This window comes from Myzus persicae, unplaced genomic scaffold, assembly GCF_001856785.1.
Source record: "Myzus persicae strain clone G006 unplaced genomic scaffold, MPER_G0061.0, whole genome shotgun sequence".
In the NCBI taxonomy this organism is placed as follows: Eukaryota; Metazoa; Arthropoda; class Insecta; order Hemiptera; family Aphididae; genus Myzus; species Myzus persicae.
The window spans coordinates 239,606-254,698 of record NW_019104444.1 but is presented as its reverse complement, the minus strand read 5'-3'; the positions used below and the strand labels follow the sequence as shown (position 1 = coordinate 254,698).

The window sequence follows — 15,093 nt, the reverse complement described above, 5'->3', positions numbered from 1 at the left end:
AAACAATAATAAATAATTAATTTTGTCGGTTTTGAAAAATAAAATATTTTTTTCAATCAACAAAATAATAATATAACAAAATAATAATTTTCTGCACTTATTGTGGGTACACTCATGGAGTAATATATTGATATTATTAGAATTTATTAGTTTTTATAATTATGTGCATTGTATCTAATCGTATATAATTGATCTTTGAACACGTATAATTAGGATATAGTTTATAGAAGATAAGTAAATATTAATATAATTATAATATTATATAATTTATTATTAAATAGATGAGATTCATCATTTTCACGGTCAATCGAGGTTTCGAATCACAATAATATAATATAATAATATATAATATGTATAACATCATAAGTATTTGTAAATAAGTCTATATTTTATCACAAAGGTTTTTTCTAAGATTAATACTTATTTTTGATAACGATAACATTATTTTGAATTTCGCGTTGCCGTGAATATTATATTAAAACATAAGTGCCTATAAATAATTCATAAATATCACTAGAGAAATACAATTTTTAACGATAATTCAATGCTCGCTGTACCGAGTGAACGGTGTGGTCAGGTACAGTTCAAACATTGAAATGGTAAAAAATCATAATATATCTCAGCCAAAGAGATGTAAAATATTATAGTAGTATAATATATACTATATTCTTTTACAGCACATACTTGACTTCACTGAAGTCATTTCAGCTACTATTGTTGTACTCTGATCAAGTACAGTTTAAACTTCGGGATACGTTAAGTAGGTAGGTATATGTAATATATACCCGACCTTTGGTTCAGGTCACTGAGGAATGATTTCTTAGTTGAGACACCAACCTCTTCACCACTATGTATAGTTACTCCAGAGATCTTGAAAATATTTTGGCCGCCCGGGTTTATCGTCAGTCCGATCCACCGATCCATCGTCGAACTGATGAAGATTGCTGTGCTGTTATGGAGATCATATGCTGTCGTCGTGGTGGGATTATGGTTTGGGAAATTTATATGATATATTATTGTCCAACGACGGATGTGGTGAATATTGCAGGTTAGGTCGACTGAGTTGGACCGATCAGTTCTTGGTGGATCTGTTCGCGGCTCTTGTTGTTGGTCTCGGGCACGTAGAACAGCACGAACAGGAACCCGGCAGCCGAGAACGCGGCGAACGAACACCACAACAACACGGGGTTCGCCTCGACGAAGATCTTGAACGTTTTCATGATGACGAACGACAGGGACCAGGAAAAAGACGCGGCCAAGGATTGTATGCGGCCGCCGTACAAAGCCGGTGACAGCTCTGTGCTTATGAACCACGGAATGGGTCCGAGACCAAGTCGGAAGGCGGATATGAATACGCACAGGATGAGCAGCAGGGTCATCCTCCACGGCGAGTCCACTAGCGTCTCTGTATGGGTACAATGTACATAATAATAATATAATTCGCTTAAGGATCCTGCACAATCATAATGATTTTTACTGTCACGATATGAATCGTAATATTTGGAGGTAAACTTTCTGAACGGTAATTATAAATCAACTTTACTAGATTTCGAATATTTAACACGAAAATCTGATTTATATACACAGGTGGTCTATGTATTATATTATGTTGTGGAAATCGTAACATCCGGTTCCGAATTCCACTTCGAGTTTTAGATATTTTATAATTTCGTCCACATTTCGTTATGATAACGGATCAACTACAACGCAACATTTCACTCACCGTTTTCTATAAGGCTGAAGTAAGCGACCAAGAGGACGAGACACGCGGTAATGACCGCAGACGAGATCAACAGCAGAGTCCTCCGTCCGACCTTGTCGATGAACAGGAACGACACTCCGGAAGCGACCAGTTGGAATGTGCCGACAATGATGCACGCAGTGTTTGGATCTATAGTGGATCCGGACATTTTGAACAACGTGGACGAGTATTGGATCACACCACCGGCGCCGGACAATCGCTGAGCGAGCACCAGGCCGAAAGAAATGATCGTCACCCTCGCTAAAAATTTCCTGAAACCATTTATAAATCATTTTTAAAAAAATTGTAAAAAACAAGGACCTCGTGCACTTTGCTCACGGTTGACTGGTTACGTCGTATTATAATCTAATAAGTAGGTAGGTAAGTTAATAATTTTCATAGGTTTGAGTTAATTATCTTATAAAAAAATTAATCAATTTTGGTTGATGTTAATTTTAAAATATAAATTAATTTGAGTTACAAAATTGTTATAAACATTTCCATAATATGTAACAACTTAAGTTAAATGCTATTTTTTTTTTAAATTAACATTTACCACTTTCATAAATGTATTATTTTATTCTAGGAATGGAAAATTACTTGTTATTGTTTTGGTGTATGTCAATAAGCTAATAACGAACATTTTATCTGATATTTGATGTTTATTTATGTAAAAATGTTATGTTTATTTCAATCACTGGGTCTTAGAAACATTGGCTACTTAGTTAAATTATTGTGTTTATAGAGCATTCGAACCTTCACGAATGTACAATACTGTAATGTGTGTTGTTCAGCTTTGTTTTAAAACAATACAGACTGAATTACGTCAATGTACTTTCAATAATAACAAGGGTAAATCGTAAAAAAATATTATTTTACTTGTTTTCGGCACTCATATTTCCCCCACGTTCAAATAACTCATCGTCGTGGCACTTGGATGTCTCTATTTTATCGAACTCGTTTTTGACATCGAAACGCCTACCCCTTAACCACCTGTAAACAAGAAACTACAGTTTAATAAAATACATTACGTAAATTCAAAATAATTGGCTTAACTTACTTTGACCTAAACTAAAAAATTAAATTTTTTTTGGATGAATAGTGACTCATAAGTAATCTGATATTTAAATATTCAACTTTTTGAATTCATATCAGTTTATGTTTATTGAATTATTATTATACTAACCATAGAAAAAGCAGTTTAAGGTTGGTTATGTATTATACTACTCTGAATCGCTTTATTAAAGCATATTGTTAATAACTAAATTTAACATTACTAAAAAATCGCCTAGGGAATGGCGAGTAAGTGCTATAAAAAAATTTCATACCACTCGCTATTAAAAAATATAATAATATAATACACAAGGCATAAACTGACCTCAGAGCCGATGCCGCTTGTTCATACCGGCCGACGTTGTACAGGTAGACAGGAGACTCGGGCAAGTACGCGAACAGCACGACAAACATCACCGGCACGACGGCACACGCCAGACAGAACTGTCGCACTCCCTGCAACACCGCTCTGGCCACGTAAGCGTATAATATTCCGGCGCATAGCATAAAGTCCAGAAACACCCCCGTGCGGCCACGCAACACGTCCGACGACACCTCGCGGGCGTACAGCGGCACGGCCACGGTGGTCGCGCCCACCGATATCCCGCACACGAACCGTCCCAAGCACTCCAGGAACAACTGTAAACCGACAAACACATGTAGTCGCGAGATTCCATATTTGTCGTTGTTGTTGTTGTTGTTGTTGTTACTGTTGTTGTTGTTGTTGTTGTCGGGTTGGTTGTAATTGTTGTGCGTTCGACCCAAGACGAAAAAGCATCGGAAATATTTCACGGAAATATAGGTGCGGGAAGAGATCCTTAAAGAGGACGTGCCGCGGAAAAAAATCACTCGAAAAATTCCTTTAAAAACGTATTTGCGCGTTCCAATTACATGGGTTACTGATTGGTTTTGTCGTAAAAACACCTATGGACAAAATTGTAGAGGAGAGTTATACCTGGTTCCGTAATAATCTCGATTTTTGAAATTTTCATTTCTAATTCCTAAAAATCAGAGAGTGATCAACCAGCTCAACGTTTTCCATTGGTTTACTGTTATCACTGATCATGGGTGCCATTTTTCGTTATTATTGTGAATTGCTAATAGGTATGGCAGTACATATTACATAGGTACCTAAACTTTGAGTAGGTTAGGAAAATTGACTTAAAATCAAAGTCTTGTTATTGTATCAGACACAACGCAATCACATTCATTTTTGAAACAAAACGGCACATGAATAAATTATCCATTCTTTTTATTGAGTCGTTACTATATTAATACTGAATTGAAGAAAATTTGAAGAAAATGGGATTTAAGTAAGTAGATTAGGTATATTATTATGCTATATGGAAAACCCATAGCCGTAGACGTCGACAAGTGGTCGTCAAATGTCCGACTAGGTTTTTTTCACAAATTTGTTACATTTCAATATTTTTGAATTTTAACATAATATGTATGTGCCTATTGTAGGTACCTATTGTATATTTTTATTATTCCGGATGACAGTTTTTTCGTGTAGGTATACCGTATACATAGAAATTGCTACTCAAGTGAAATTATATTGAAAATTTAACTATTTATTGGTATTACTTTTTAATGGTTATAATGAGTTATGGCGATGTAAAATGTGAAACGATTACGGAAATTAGTAACAAATTATGATTACCAAAAGTCTTAAAAAACAAGTTTTTAACGCTGTATTATAATAATTGCAAGTACGTCGACTATTATAACTCAGACACGCTTATATGAACTATATGGTAATATTATGTTTTTCGTTGTTACAAAATAACAGTTTTTTTTATCGCCAACTCATAATTTATAATATATATTATATACATAATGTTATAATGTAATCAGTTGTGAGCGAAAATTTCGTCTTATGAAAAAAATAATATTAAAGCGGTAATCGATTCGGACTTTAAAAAATAGTAAATACATTAAGTTCACTTGCAGATAACTTATTTTCAAACCAAACACTGTAAGTCTATAGAGTATAGTTTTGCTCTTTAAAAATGATTATTATTATGTCATATACTCACGCTCTCTAACCGCAACACACATATTAACCACCCGGCTATCATGGGGGCGGCCAGCCAGAGCAGAAGCGACTTGCGGCCATATTTTTGGCCCAAAAAGCCGGCGGGCAGTGCTCCGATCAGAGCACCGAACACGTAAATCGATATGATCCAAGATTCCTGTTCGGTGGACCACTTCTTCATATCGTCGTCTTGGAGACTTCCTTCGGTCGGAGACCATCCCGCGATAACTGTGCCCGCCGACAGCGACATCAAAGAGGCTACACAAAATGTAAATAATATAAAATGATCAAAATGTACAATATTGCTACAATGATTTTAATTAGGGATGAGTCAAACTTTGTTTTCAATAAATCGAACTTGATTTTTTTTTTCTAAATCTTATGCAAACTTTAAAAATATTAAAAATTTAAATATGAAAAAATTGTAAATCAAGCAGTGGCTTACATTAAGGCTTAACTTAAAATGTTTAAATCAAATAAAAAAAATGTTTAGGTCGTTTATAAGTGCTTATTTTGAGTAAGATATTACATGTGCCTAAAATGAACAACATTTTACACTTGATAAAAAAATAATCCAAATAAATCATACTCGAACTTTTCGAGTTTGATAATGCTCCAAGTAATAATTATTTTAGCTATTTGAGAAGTTCTAGTTTGAATCCGAACCCAAATTTTTCATGACCTTTAAACTGTTTCGATTTCTAAAAGTTCATGGTGTTTTATGAGTTGAAGAATCTGATAACCTATCCCTTATATTATTTTGATTGATTATATCGTTTGTTTTTAGGAATAAAGAAGAGTAATGAAAAATTATCAGGTATTTTATTGTTCAAAAATATTAAATTTGATATCATTTATAATATTATATCAGAATAGAATATGATTGTTTTAAAATGTTACCAAGAAAGCACGCCAACAGTTGTCTGCGACAAGATTTTGCCTCCTCTGCCTCGTTTGCTCCGATAAGTCTTTCATTTTCTCTGAACGTCTTTCTATTCATATCGATACTTTCATATGAGTATAATATTTTATACTGGCAGTCACAATGTATTTTGAATTTTGATGTTCAAAGTCTTGTGAATACAGCCTGAAACATACAAACATTAAAATATACAGAGTGTCTAACCAAGTTTGTCTTCGTAAGGATAATTGCATATTGCAACCGCTTTTATCAACAATTTTTGAGTCAAATAAAAGTTATTAAAATTCTACTCTTCATGTTTATAAATAAATCAGTTGAATTATAACTTACTGAATCAAATTTTTAAGAGATACAATATAATAAGTAACAAAAAACTAAAAATTGTACAATGACCTTTCCACACATCCTATTACAGAGTTTTAGGTTTCTTTAAAATGTCCATATTGAAAAATGTTAGAAATTATGTATTTGTATAAATTATTAAACAATCATCTGGATGGTTTTCAGGTCCTAAAAAAAAATTAATTTCAATATTTGCAGTAAAAACACTAGTAAAAAACAAATTAATATCAAACAATAGTATGGTCAATATTTTCAAGCCGTTAAAAATGATATAAAATATAATGAATCAGTTTTGCAAAACTTTTTGACATAGGTTGAGAGGATTTTAATTTTTATTCATAAACACATTTTACTATGTGTCTTACACTGAGCGAATTATAATATACGTAATAATAAAAAATATATACTAAAAACACCTAGGTTTTTATGTTTAGTTGGAAAAAAATATTGAACATCGTTTCGATTAAACGTGAATATACACTTGTTAATGAAACAAAATACGTTCACAAAATTAAAATCTACCCAACGAAAATCCCACAGATTTGACGGTCGATCAGGCGTAATTACCGGCTTTTTGTATGTTGCCCCCAGTCTCTTTTAAATCGTCTATAAGATATTATTATATTTTCTGATAGATACGTGTAATCATTTAGAAAACTGTCGACCAACTGTTTCTCATATTATGTTGCTATTATTTAGACTTGTGTGGCGTTTACTGCCGTCTGCCTTGTGTGAGCTCGTCGAATAAGCAAATTGGACTCTGTAAATAATTTTCCATACAAGTGCAAAACGGTATTGAATTACAATCTACTTGCCAACACTCTGATAACGCCATACAGTGTATTTCGTTTTAATCTATACCAGCTATTGTTAGATCACGTATCTCGCCATATAGACTTTGCATCGTAAACATATTACGGATTTTAAAACTGTTTATGTGGGCGCTCTGTACATTTTTTTTTTTAACGAATTCGTTACGATATTTTTGCTTAGGTATTTATAGCGTACTATGTATAATTTGATTAAGTTTGGCTATTTATGATGGTGGTGTTAGGTATACAGTTAATTGTATGAATACGCAAAATACATGTGAAAAAAAAAAATTAAATTAAAATTAATTGAAAATCATAATTAATATTATAATATTATTTACTAAATATCAAAAATACTGTGACAATGCATTTTTGATATTTTCCAATTGTTAATAACTAATAACAAATAACTATATATGTATATATAACTACACAAATAACTAATAACATATGGGAACTTATATTAAATTTTAAAGATTTCGAGCTAACAATTTTTTATCAACATGTATTGAAAAAAAATTAACAATGGAAAATGTCTATATATTATGTATACCATGTGTCCCCCAAAATAGGGTATACTCTATAATCTATATCTTAGTTCATATACTACTCAGTAACCTAAGCATATTTTTGAATTCTGTTTGATTGACATAAGCTTAACTGTTGGATCTTAAATTCCTATAACTTACAGTTTTTTAATTTTTGTATTTTGCACATGCGCAACAATTAAATTTTTTTGAATACCTAGTTTTTGCACGAACACGGTTTTTAGTTCAAAAAGAGTCAAAACATTTTGAATTCTTTATAATGTGTAGATAATATTAATATAAATTTAGGGACAATTTTAAAGATCTGCAGTTATTGGTTTTTTAACTAAGCCATACAAAAAACAAGTATTGCAATACATTTTTAGCATTGGCTATTCTTATTCTACTTTATTTTTGTTTTTCAGTTTCCTGATGATTTTGAAAAATACGAGGAATTTCTTTGTCGTTAACCCCTTTACTAGATCCGATTTTCTACCAGAAATACATCCAATGTTTAAAATCTAAGTATTTTTTCTAACAGAAATAGAATAAAATATAAAATTACAATCAATACATTCATCAAAATCATGGATTTAAATGTCTTGTGGGTTATACGAATAATACAAAGAATTATGAAACTGTTCTCTGCTCTTGAAGAATAACATAAAATAGAAAAAAATATAATAATTATACAATATGTGTATAAATATAAGAATGTTTTGCAATATAACAAATAACGGAGTTCGCTATTTTGTATCCTATTATTAAACTGCAAACTTTTCTTAAGCACAAGAGTGATGATAATCACTAAAACTTGTTAAGTAGTAAAACCAGTTACGAAAAACTGTAGCAGTCTGCTAGTAACTCACTAGTGTAAGACAATATTGTAACCGATACCAGTATACCACGAAAGATGAAAAACAAGTACTTGAAATAGCTGAATTACTGAAACCACAATTATGTAGGTATTCCTCCCGAGATTATTAAAGTGAATTGGTACACATCGTACCTTCTACCAACCATAATACTTAGGTATTACTTATTATTTATAGTCTATAGAATTAGATATATTGTAAAAATTAATAATGGCTTGGCGTGGCGCGTTGCTGCTACTAGTTGCGGAATGCGACTGTGAGTAAGTAACGGCCACAGCTACTAGTTCCCGGATGGGTGACCACCCGGGTTCATAGTAGTTAAAAACTTTGCCACACATACACGTGTTTGCTACCTACCTTAACAACCGTAACAATCGTAAAAACAAACCTACCGTACCAACCTTACCCCTACCACAGTTCATAACCCCTACAACAGCTAATGGCCTTAGTTACCGGGCTTAAATTCAATAATAAAAAAATTAAAAATTAATAAAAGTCAACATTATCGTTATTATATAATACGAGTTAAAATATATCGTAAGCATATTACATGTATTATTAGTATTAAGATATTGATGTCTAATGATTGGATAATATAGAAATTAAAAATAGTACGTATACATAAGTAACATGACGTGTCAGCAGAATATTTAATACAACTATCGAATTTTATTCAATTTTTTTTTACTATATTTTTTTTTTTGAAATGTTTGCTTTGAAAATGGCTCTCATGCGATTATAATGAGCTATATGTTATATAATTTCGTGCATACTATCATTAACTATTCATTAGTTAATAGTTTTCTTACTTATTTTAGTTTCGGCCAGTACCTACTCGGCTACTCGGTGGAGTACCCAGTGGCCTGGCGAAGGGAAATTTCAGAGGCAATTGCCTCTGAGATTTTTCAAGTTTTTTTTTGAGGGGGGGGGGGTGTCACGACTCGCGAATATATACACTACTTGGCACCCTCCAATTTCTTATTTTATAAGTATATAATACTTTACTACGACTATATGACTAAGATACTAATATTCGAGTACTATATTATTGTAATTAAAATTGATACATATTCAAACAGAATTATATTAAACCACCCCCTCCCCACCTCTATTTGTATTTATAGTAGGAGGTGGGTGGGTCTTCGGGCTTTATGTTACTTGCCTCTGGAATATTTTCAGTTCGCCAAGCCATTGTGAGTATCTAACATAGAACATGGTGTAGTGGTGTACCTGTATAAGTTTTGTATGAGAGGTGATTACGAGGAAAAAAATATTAACTGTGTACAAAAATTAGACATATAAGATATTTATTAGAATGATTTTCTTATAATTTGATTGAGGAAAAATTATACAATCTGTTAGAGTGAACGGAATTTTATTTCAAGGAGGAAATATTTACAGATTTATCAAATCTTATAATATCGTTATAAAATGTACCAATAAGTATATCAGTTGTTCCAAGCTACTGGAAACGTAGAATTGTTTTATTAGTGTTAAGACTAGAATACATTTATCACATCCAAATAAACATCAAGTAGTTTATATTTTATTATGATATATAACAGCAAATAGAAAATAGTAAATCACACAAAATTTATGAAATACGAATAAAAATAATCACAATATTCGTTAAACGCTGTATTAGATAGAAGTATAAATATGTACAAAACCTTCGACACTTAAATGTCAGTGTGTCAGGTGAAAACAAAAATAATAATTTTGAACTATATAAAGACTCGTTTAACTGCACTATATATTATTATAATTTCAAGACAAGACAATTTAGAATAAAAAATCATAATAAGATTTTTAATACGCATTTTAAAAATTACAAAAATAAATTGCATTTTATATGGAATTCACTGTCATTCCTTTAAAAAAAGATGGAAAATGCATTAATTCAATATTACTAAACGAATATTAAATCACATTCAAAATATCGTCCAAAAACATTAGTAAATTACGATGTTTTATAATTATATAACTCAAATACATCGTAAATGCACAAATTTGTCAAAATAAATCTATAATACCCTAAAAAATAGGTCATATGCATATAGAATAGTGGATAGTGCATGTCAGTCTAGTGCGATAGCTGTATTATGTCATTGTGACAGCAACTATCATAATATATAGCTTATCAAAAAAACAATTATAAATCCTAATAAATTAAGATTAAGATTGTATAAAACACCGTACTAATAATATTATCTACACTAGAACTATATATTTACTTGATCGACGTGTTATTACCATTAACCAGACGATTAATTAAATAAATGGTACAATCGAAAATGTCGGCAAATAACGGACATATATTCGCAGAAAAAGCAACGATAAAAACATAACCTAACCTAATCTACTGGTAACTGACGAGTGATGAATGATGAGTATTGATGACTGATGACTGATGAGTGACGAGCGATTGAAATAAATTTAACTTTTTGTTGTAGTTTATTTTTACAAGCTATTTTTAAATTTAAATGAAATTCAAAAATGAAATACAGACATTGATAATAATATTGTATTTATTATTTGTTATTTAATACTGACACACAATTGTGTGTCACCTGTTTAAAATAACTAATGGTAGGGTGTTGTGTTTTTTTGTACTTGCGGATGAATAAATATATTTGTCGGTGCTTCAAAAAGTTAAAAACCGATGCTTAGTGAGCCCGTTAACCCTAAAAGTCTAAACTTACTGATCAAAGGATACCTACAAGTTACAACTGGTTGAAACATAATATTATACAAACAAATGCTTGCGATTTCCGATATAGCCTTTCGAAGCACAATCGACTAGCTAGACACTAGTAATGGCGAAAAATATTAATAATGAGCTTCAAGTGATTCTTAACGATTAACAATGATCAATATACCTAACAATTTACTCCGAAAAATCGGTTTAAAAAAAAAAATAAATTACGTACCTACATTATATTATTATGATTATGAGTATAAAAAAAACCTTGTAACACGATAAATACCTTCGGAAATATAATATTGTGTTAATCGCTGATAACACAGTCCGTGATCTTATTCCAATATTGCTACTCGACCAGCGACGTTTTATCGAGTAGGTAATTAAAACAATATAGAACAGTGCTCGCTAATAGCAGTCGACGCAGTCCAAACCAACTGTAGAAAACTTTGTTCGGTATAAAATGTAACACTACATAGTAATTTTAACCAGTTTTAATTATTGTTCTAAACTATAATAATATTATAATCATTGCGATGCACGTGTGGTCGTCATCGTCGGAACACTGCGGCTGGTCTCGTAGAGGAAAAGGGCGCACACAAAATACAACGCACAGATCGTGTGCCGCTAAAGAATATAATATTATATTAACCAGTTTGAATATTACCATACACTTCACCAATCTCAGTTCGGAGGAAACTACATACCGCGTGTTATGCAATAATATTATTATAAATCGAACGTGACCTATAGATGGGTTTTGATGTTTTTTTATCGCTTTATTGTACTGTAATACTATACTGTATATTTCATCGTACAAGTAGCAGGATTAGAGATAAGTGTTTCGTTTTTACCTAGATAACGATAAACACACAGACACAATTAACATTTATTTAGATGTTCAAATAAAATATAATTAGATCTGAATTCATGCTTATCTAGATATTCCGATATTCGAGTAAAATGAAATACTAAAATCTAAATTCTTATTAATCCGAGTAAAGAAAATTATGTCAAATATTTTTTGATTTAGAGAAAATATAACGTTTTTTTTTAGTACGTATAACACAACAATTTCAAGTCCTCGACTATACAGGGTGTTCCGCAAGTATTTACCCGTTACGATATCCCCTGAGATAATAAATATATCATAAATCTTTTTTTTTTGTATTGGACTCACGGAGACAAGAACTACATAATTATTATATTTTATTTTTGAATCTTATTAAATTTTCTGGTAAAAAAGTTAAAAAAATTATTTTTTAATTTTGTTATTTTTTTAAAACAATTGAAGATATCGATTTCGAAGAGTTTATTTTTCTGAAAATTTTGACTTTTTGACATTTAATTTTCATCGATTTCATGATTTTTAATTATTTTCTTAGCTTATAGGTAAAACGGTTTTCCTTTTGGCTAGTCCCCTTCTACGGCTTATAGGCATATCCTCACGGGAAATCTGGTATGTAGTGAAATCACGGTAATCAATAAAATTAAAATTGAAACCAAGGAAAAAATAACGAAAAAGGAAAGCATATATTTTTTAAAAGCTACGAAAAATATAAAACGTAGGTTATGAAGTAAAAGGTTAGGAAATGGCATATGAAGAACACCTTTCTCATACTTTCTTCCATTGTTTATATTTATTTGTGTTATTATTTGAGTCAATACAATTTATTCTGCTGGCAGTCACCAACGGGTTAGTCGATAGAGTGTTACATGTTGTTTTTCATAACTTGGTGTAATGGTGTTAATTTTTAGAAATTTAAATTAAAAAAATCAATAAAATTGATGATAAAATGTGTTTTGAAGAATCACGTTTATTTCTATAGGAACAAGGATAATAAAAATGTCTACTTAGAGAATATGTTCCAAAAACAATACAATACTAATCAACCTGAAATACTAAAGATTACTGTTTTAAAAATAAAAACTAATACAAAAAAAGAACATATTTTAATATATTTTTGTTCTATCTCCATTGGTATTTTTATCTGGTGTTCTTTTTTTCCCTGTTCTTTTTTCTTTTTCCTTATTCTTTTTTTCCCTCTGTCGTTTTCCGATATTCGTAAAAACACAAATTAATAAAAATAAATTTTTTTAGTAAATATAGTTACTGCTAGATACTGAATACATAATATAAATGAATAAAACATTTTTTAAACTATGCAGATATTTTATATTTGCAATAAGTTTTGTGAGCCACTGAAATAAAATAAAATTAGTAGTGATGTTGGCATCTGCTTGGATACTTATTCGATGAATTAAATTACACGTCGTGTTTAGCTTATTAACATTTTGTTCTAAATATAGAATATGTTAATTGTTTTACATCTTATGTATTAAAACATTTATACGTAGGTCAACGATTAGGTATAACCTATAACATATACCTTCAAAAAAAAAAAAAAACGCTGAACCGTTGAAATCCCCTAACGACATACATTGTGGCGTACTTATACAACTATCATCACGCTATGTGACATTAAATAATTAATTAAATAATCGGGATACACAGGTTTGTGTCGTGATAACATTGATATATTATTGTACTAATATAATAAATGAGTGTGACTCGTGCTGTCGACGAATATTCAACTGTCCGCGGAGAAGAACATAATCGATCAAAATCTGAAGGGATTAATATTCATTCCATCAAGGCCATCACCATTTTTTTGATTGACCCTCGACAATAATGATAATAACTGTAATAATAATGATAATAAATAAAATCTTATACAATAAATGATTGCGAAGAACTGTGGGTAAACTCGAATACTCGATTAATAAACGTTATTAATTGTTATAACTTATAATATTACCATATCATTATCTCGTGGTTATATCACGGTACAAGCGGTTAATCGCGACGATTGTTAGTCCCACGATAAATCATCTAATAATAATACTGTGTCGAGGTGTATATAATTGTATCGGTAGTGGGAGTAACACATCATGTAATAATATAATAATGATATCATTGACGGGAGATGTATATAAAACGCGATCATTACAGTTTATTATTATTATTATTATTATTATTATTATTGTATCCATTTGCACAATTATTATTGTGCTTACACGAAATGTAATGTCGTTTCAATATACCAGCTCAAGGCCAGGGCACCGGGCACTTTAGTGGTTCTTGGAACGTTGTGTTGGGTACAAGTTAAAAGTTGGAATAAATTGTTGTCTATGGTATAAATTAATTTTATTGCTAGCGCATATAGTTTGATAGTGACTCGAAAAAAGTAATAGTTTTTTTACGCTACAGATATAAAAAAAAAACCTTTATAAACGTATTATATGAAAGTATAACGATTTGTGCCCTCAATACGATTGTTTAGGATAAAAAATTTAAATTATAGGAAATATAGGATTTAACACTGTCTATATTACCTGGATGTACTGATATAGAATGAAGTGACAAATTTTTGTGAAAGACAGAATACTGAAAACCGCGTTTGCCAACCAAAAATTACAATGGTTGTGAACAGTGGTGTAGGCAGAGGGAGACTTCAGCGACAATAAACCAAGTATATAGATAAAAAAATGAGTTTGGCTCTCCTGTACATTAGGTGTTCAGAGAAGTAATGGATGTGTTAAATTAAAATTCAATGATATAAAATCATTGTATGTACCAATACGAAAAACGATTCTGAGCGAAGACGATATAATATTAAGATTAGCAATTGCTTATAATACTACTAAAGTACTAAGTATAGGTATTTTATGATATTATTGTGATTAAAGTAATTCACATACTATTTACTATATTAGTTTTAGTTTTTTGCAGAAAAAATTGCATTTTAAAATGCCATTGTGTGTAAAAAATATAATGATATATTTTAAAAGTTTCAGGTAGGTAATAAGTACCCACAAATAATATTTTTAAATTAAAACGAAATAACGAACATCGTTAAGTATTCTTAGTTTAAACATCTAATTTTGTCTAAATTTTAAATTAAAATGTATATAATATAGAAAAAAAAACTATATAAAAAATAATTCAAGACAAGTCAAAATATTTTTAAAAATTACCATGTATAAAATGAAAAGATAAATATTTGGTGAGAATTTCAAAT

At 30.6% G+C, this 15,093-nt stretch overlaps 2 protein-coding genes across 4 annotated transcripts in view; one reads left to right on the top strand and one right to left on the bottom strand.

The window, feature by feature from the left end:
• LOC111042204 (facilitated trehalose transporter Tret1-2 homolog) overlaps positions 1-15,093 on the top strand; it is a 31,224-nt gene that overhangs the window by 2,534 nt on the left and 13,597 nt on the right. The window lies entirely within an intron of this gene.
• LOC111042213 (facilitated trehalose transporter Tret1-like) lies at positions 708-11,686 on the bottom strand. 3 transcript variants are annotated; one of them, XM_022326761.1, is made up of 8 exons: positions 11,298-11,686; positions 6,148-6,264; positions 5,733-5,919; positions 4,834-5,090; positions 3,120-3,433; positions 2,621-2,734; positions 1,724-2,013; positions 708-1,405 (listed from the first exon to the last, which is right to left on the bottom strand). In XM_022326761.1, exons 3-8 carry the CDS (start codon positions 5,830-5,832, stop codon positions 1,050-1,052), a joined length of 1,431 nt encoding a protein of 476 aa, XP_022182453.1. In that variant the 5' UTR covers positions 5,833-5,919; positions 6,148-6,264; positions 11,298-11,686; the 3' UTR covers positions 708-1,049. The 3 variants fall into 3 exon arrangements, with proteins under 3 accessions (XP_022182453.1, XP_022182451.1, XP_022182452.1); XM_022326759.1 differs by lacking the exon at positions 6,148-6,264; XM_022326760.1 differs by lacking the exons at positions 6,148-6,264; positions 11,298-11,686 and adding an exon at positions 6,085-6,109.

What these genes read in the sequence shown, in the direction of transcription:
- LOC111042213 (XM_022326761.1), bottom strand. Translation starts at nt 5,832, where the DNA reads ATGAATAGAAAGACGTTCAGAGAAAATGAAAGACTTATCGGAGCAAAC. An exon ending in ACTGTTGGCGTGCTTTCTTG is followed by an intron (nt 5,091 to 5,732) that starts GTAACATTTTAA and finishes CATTTTGTGTAG; the next exon opens with CCTCTTTGATGTCGCTGTCG. An exon ending in GTGTGTTGCGGTTAGAGAGC is followed by an intron (nt 3,434 to 4,833) that starts GTGAGTATATGA and finishes GTCGGTTTACAG; the next exon opens with TTGTTCCTGGAGTGCTTGGG.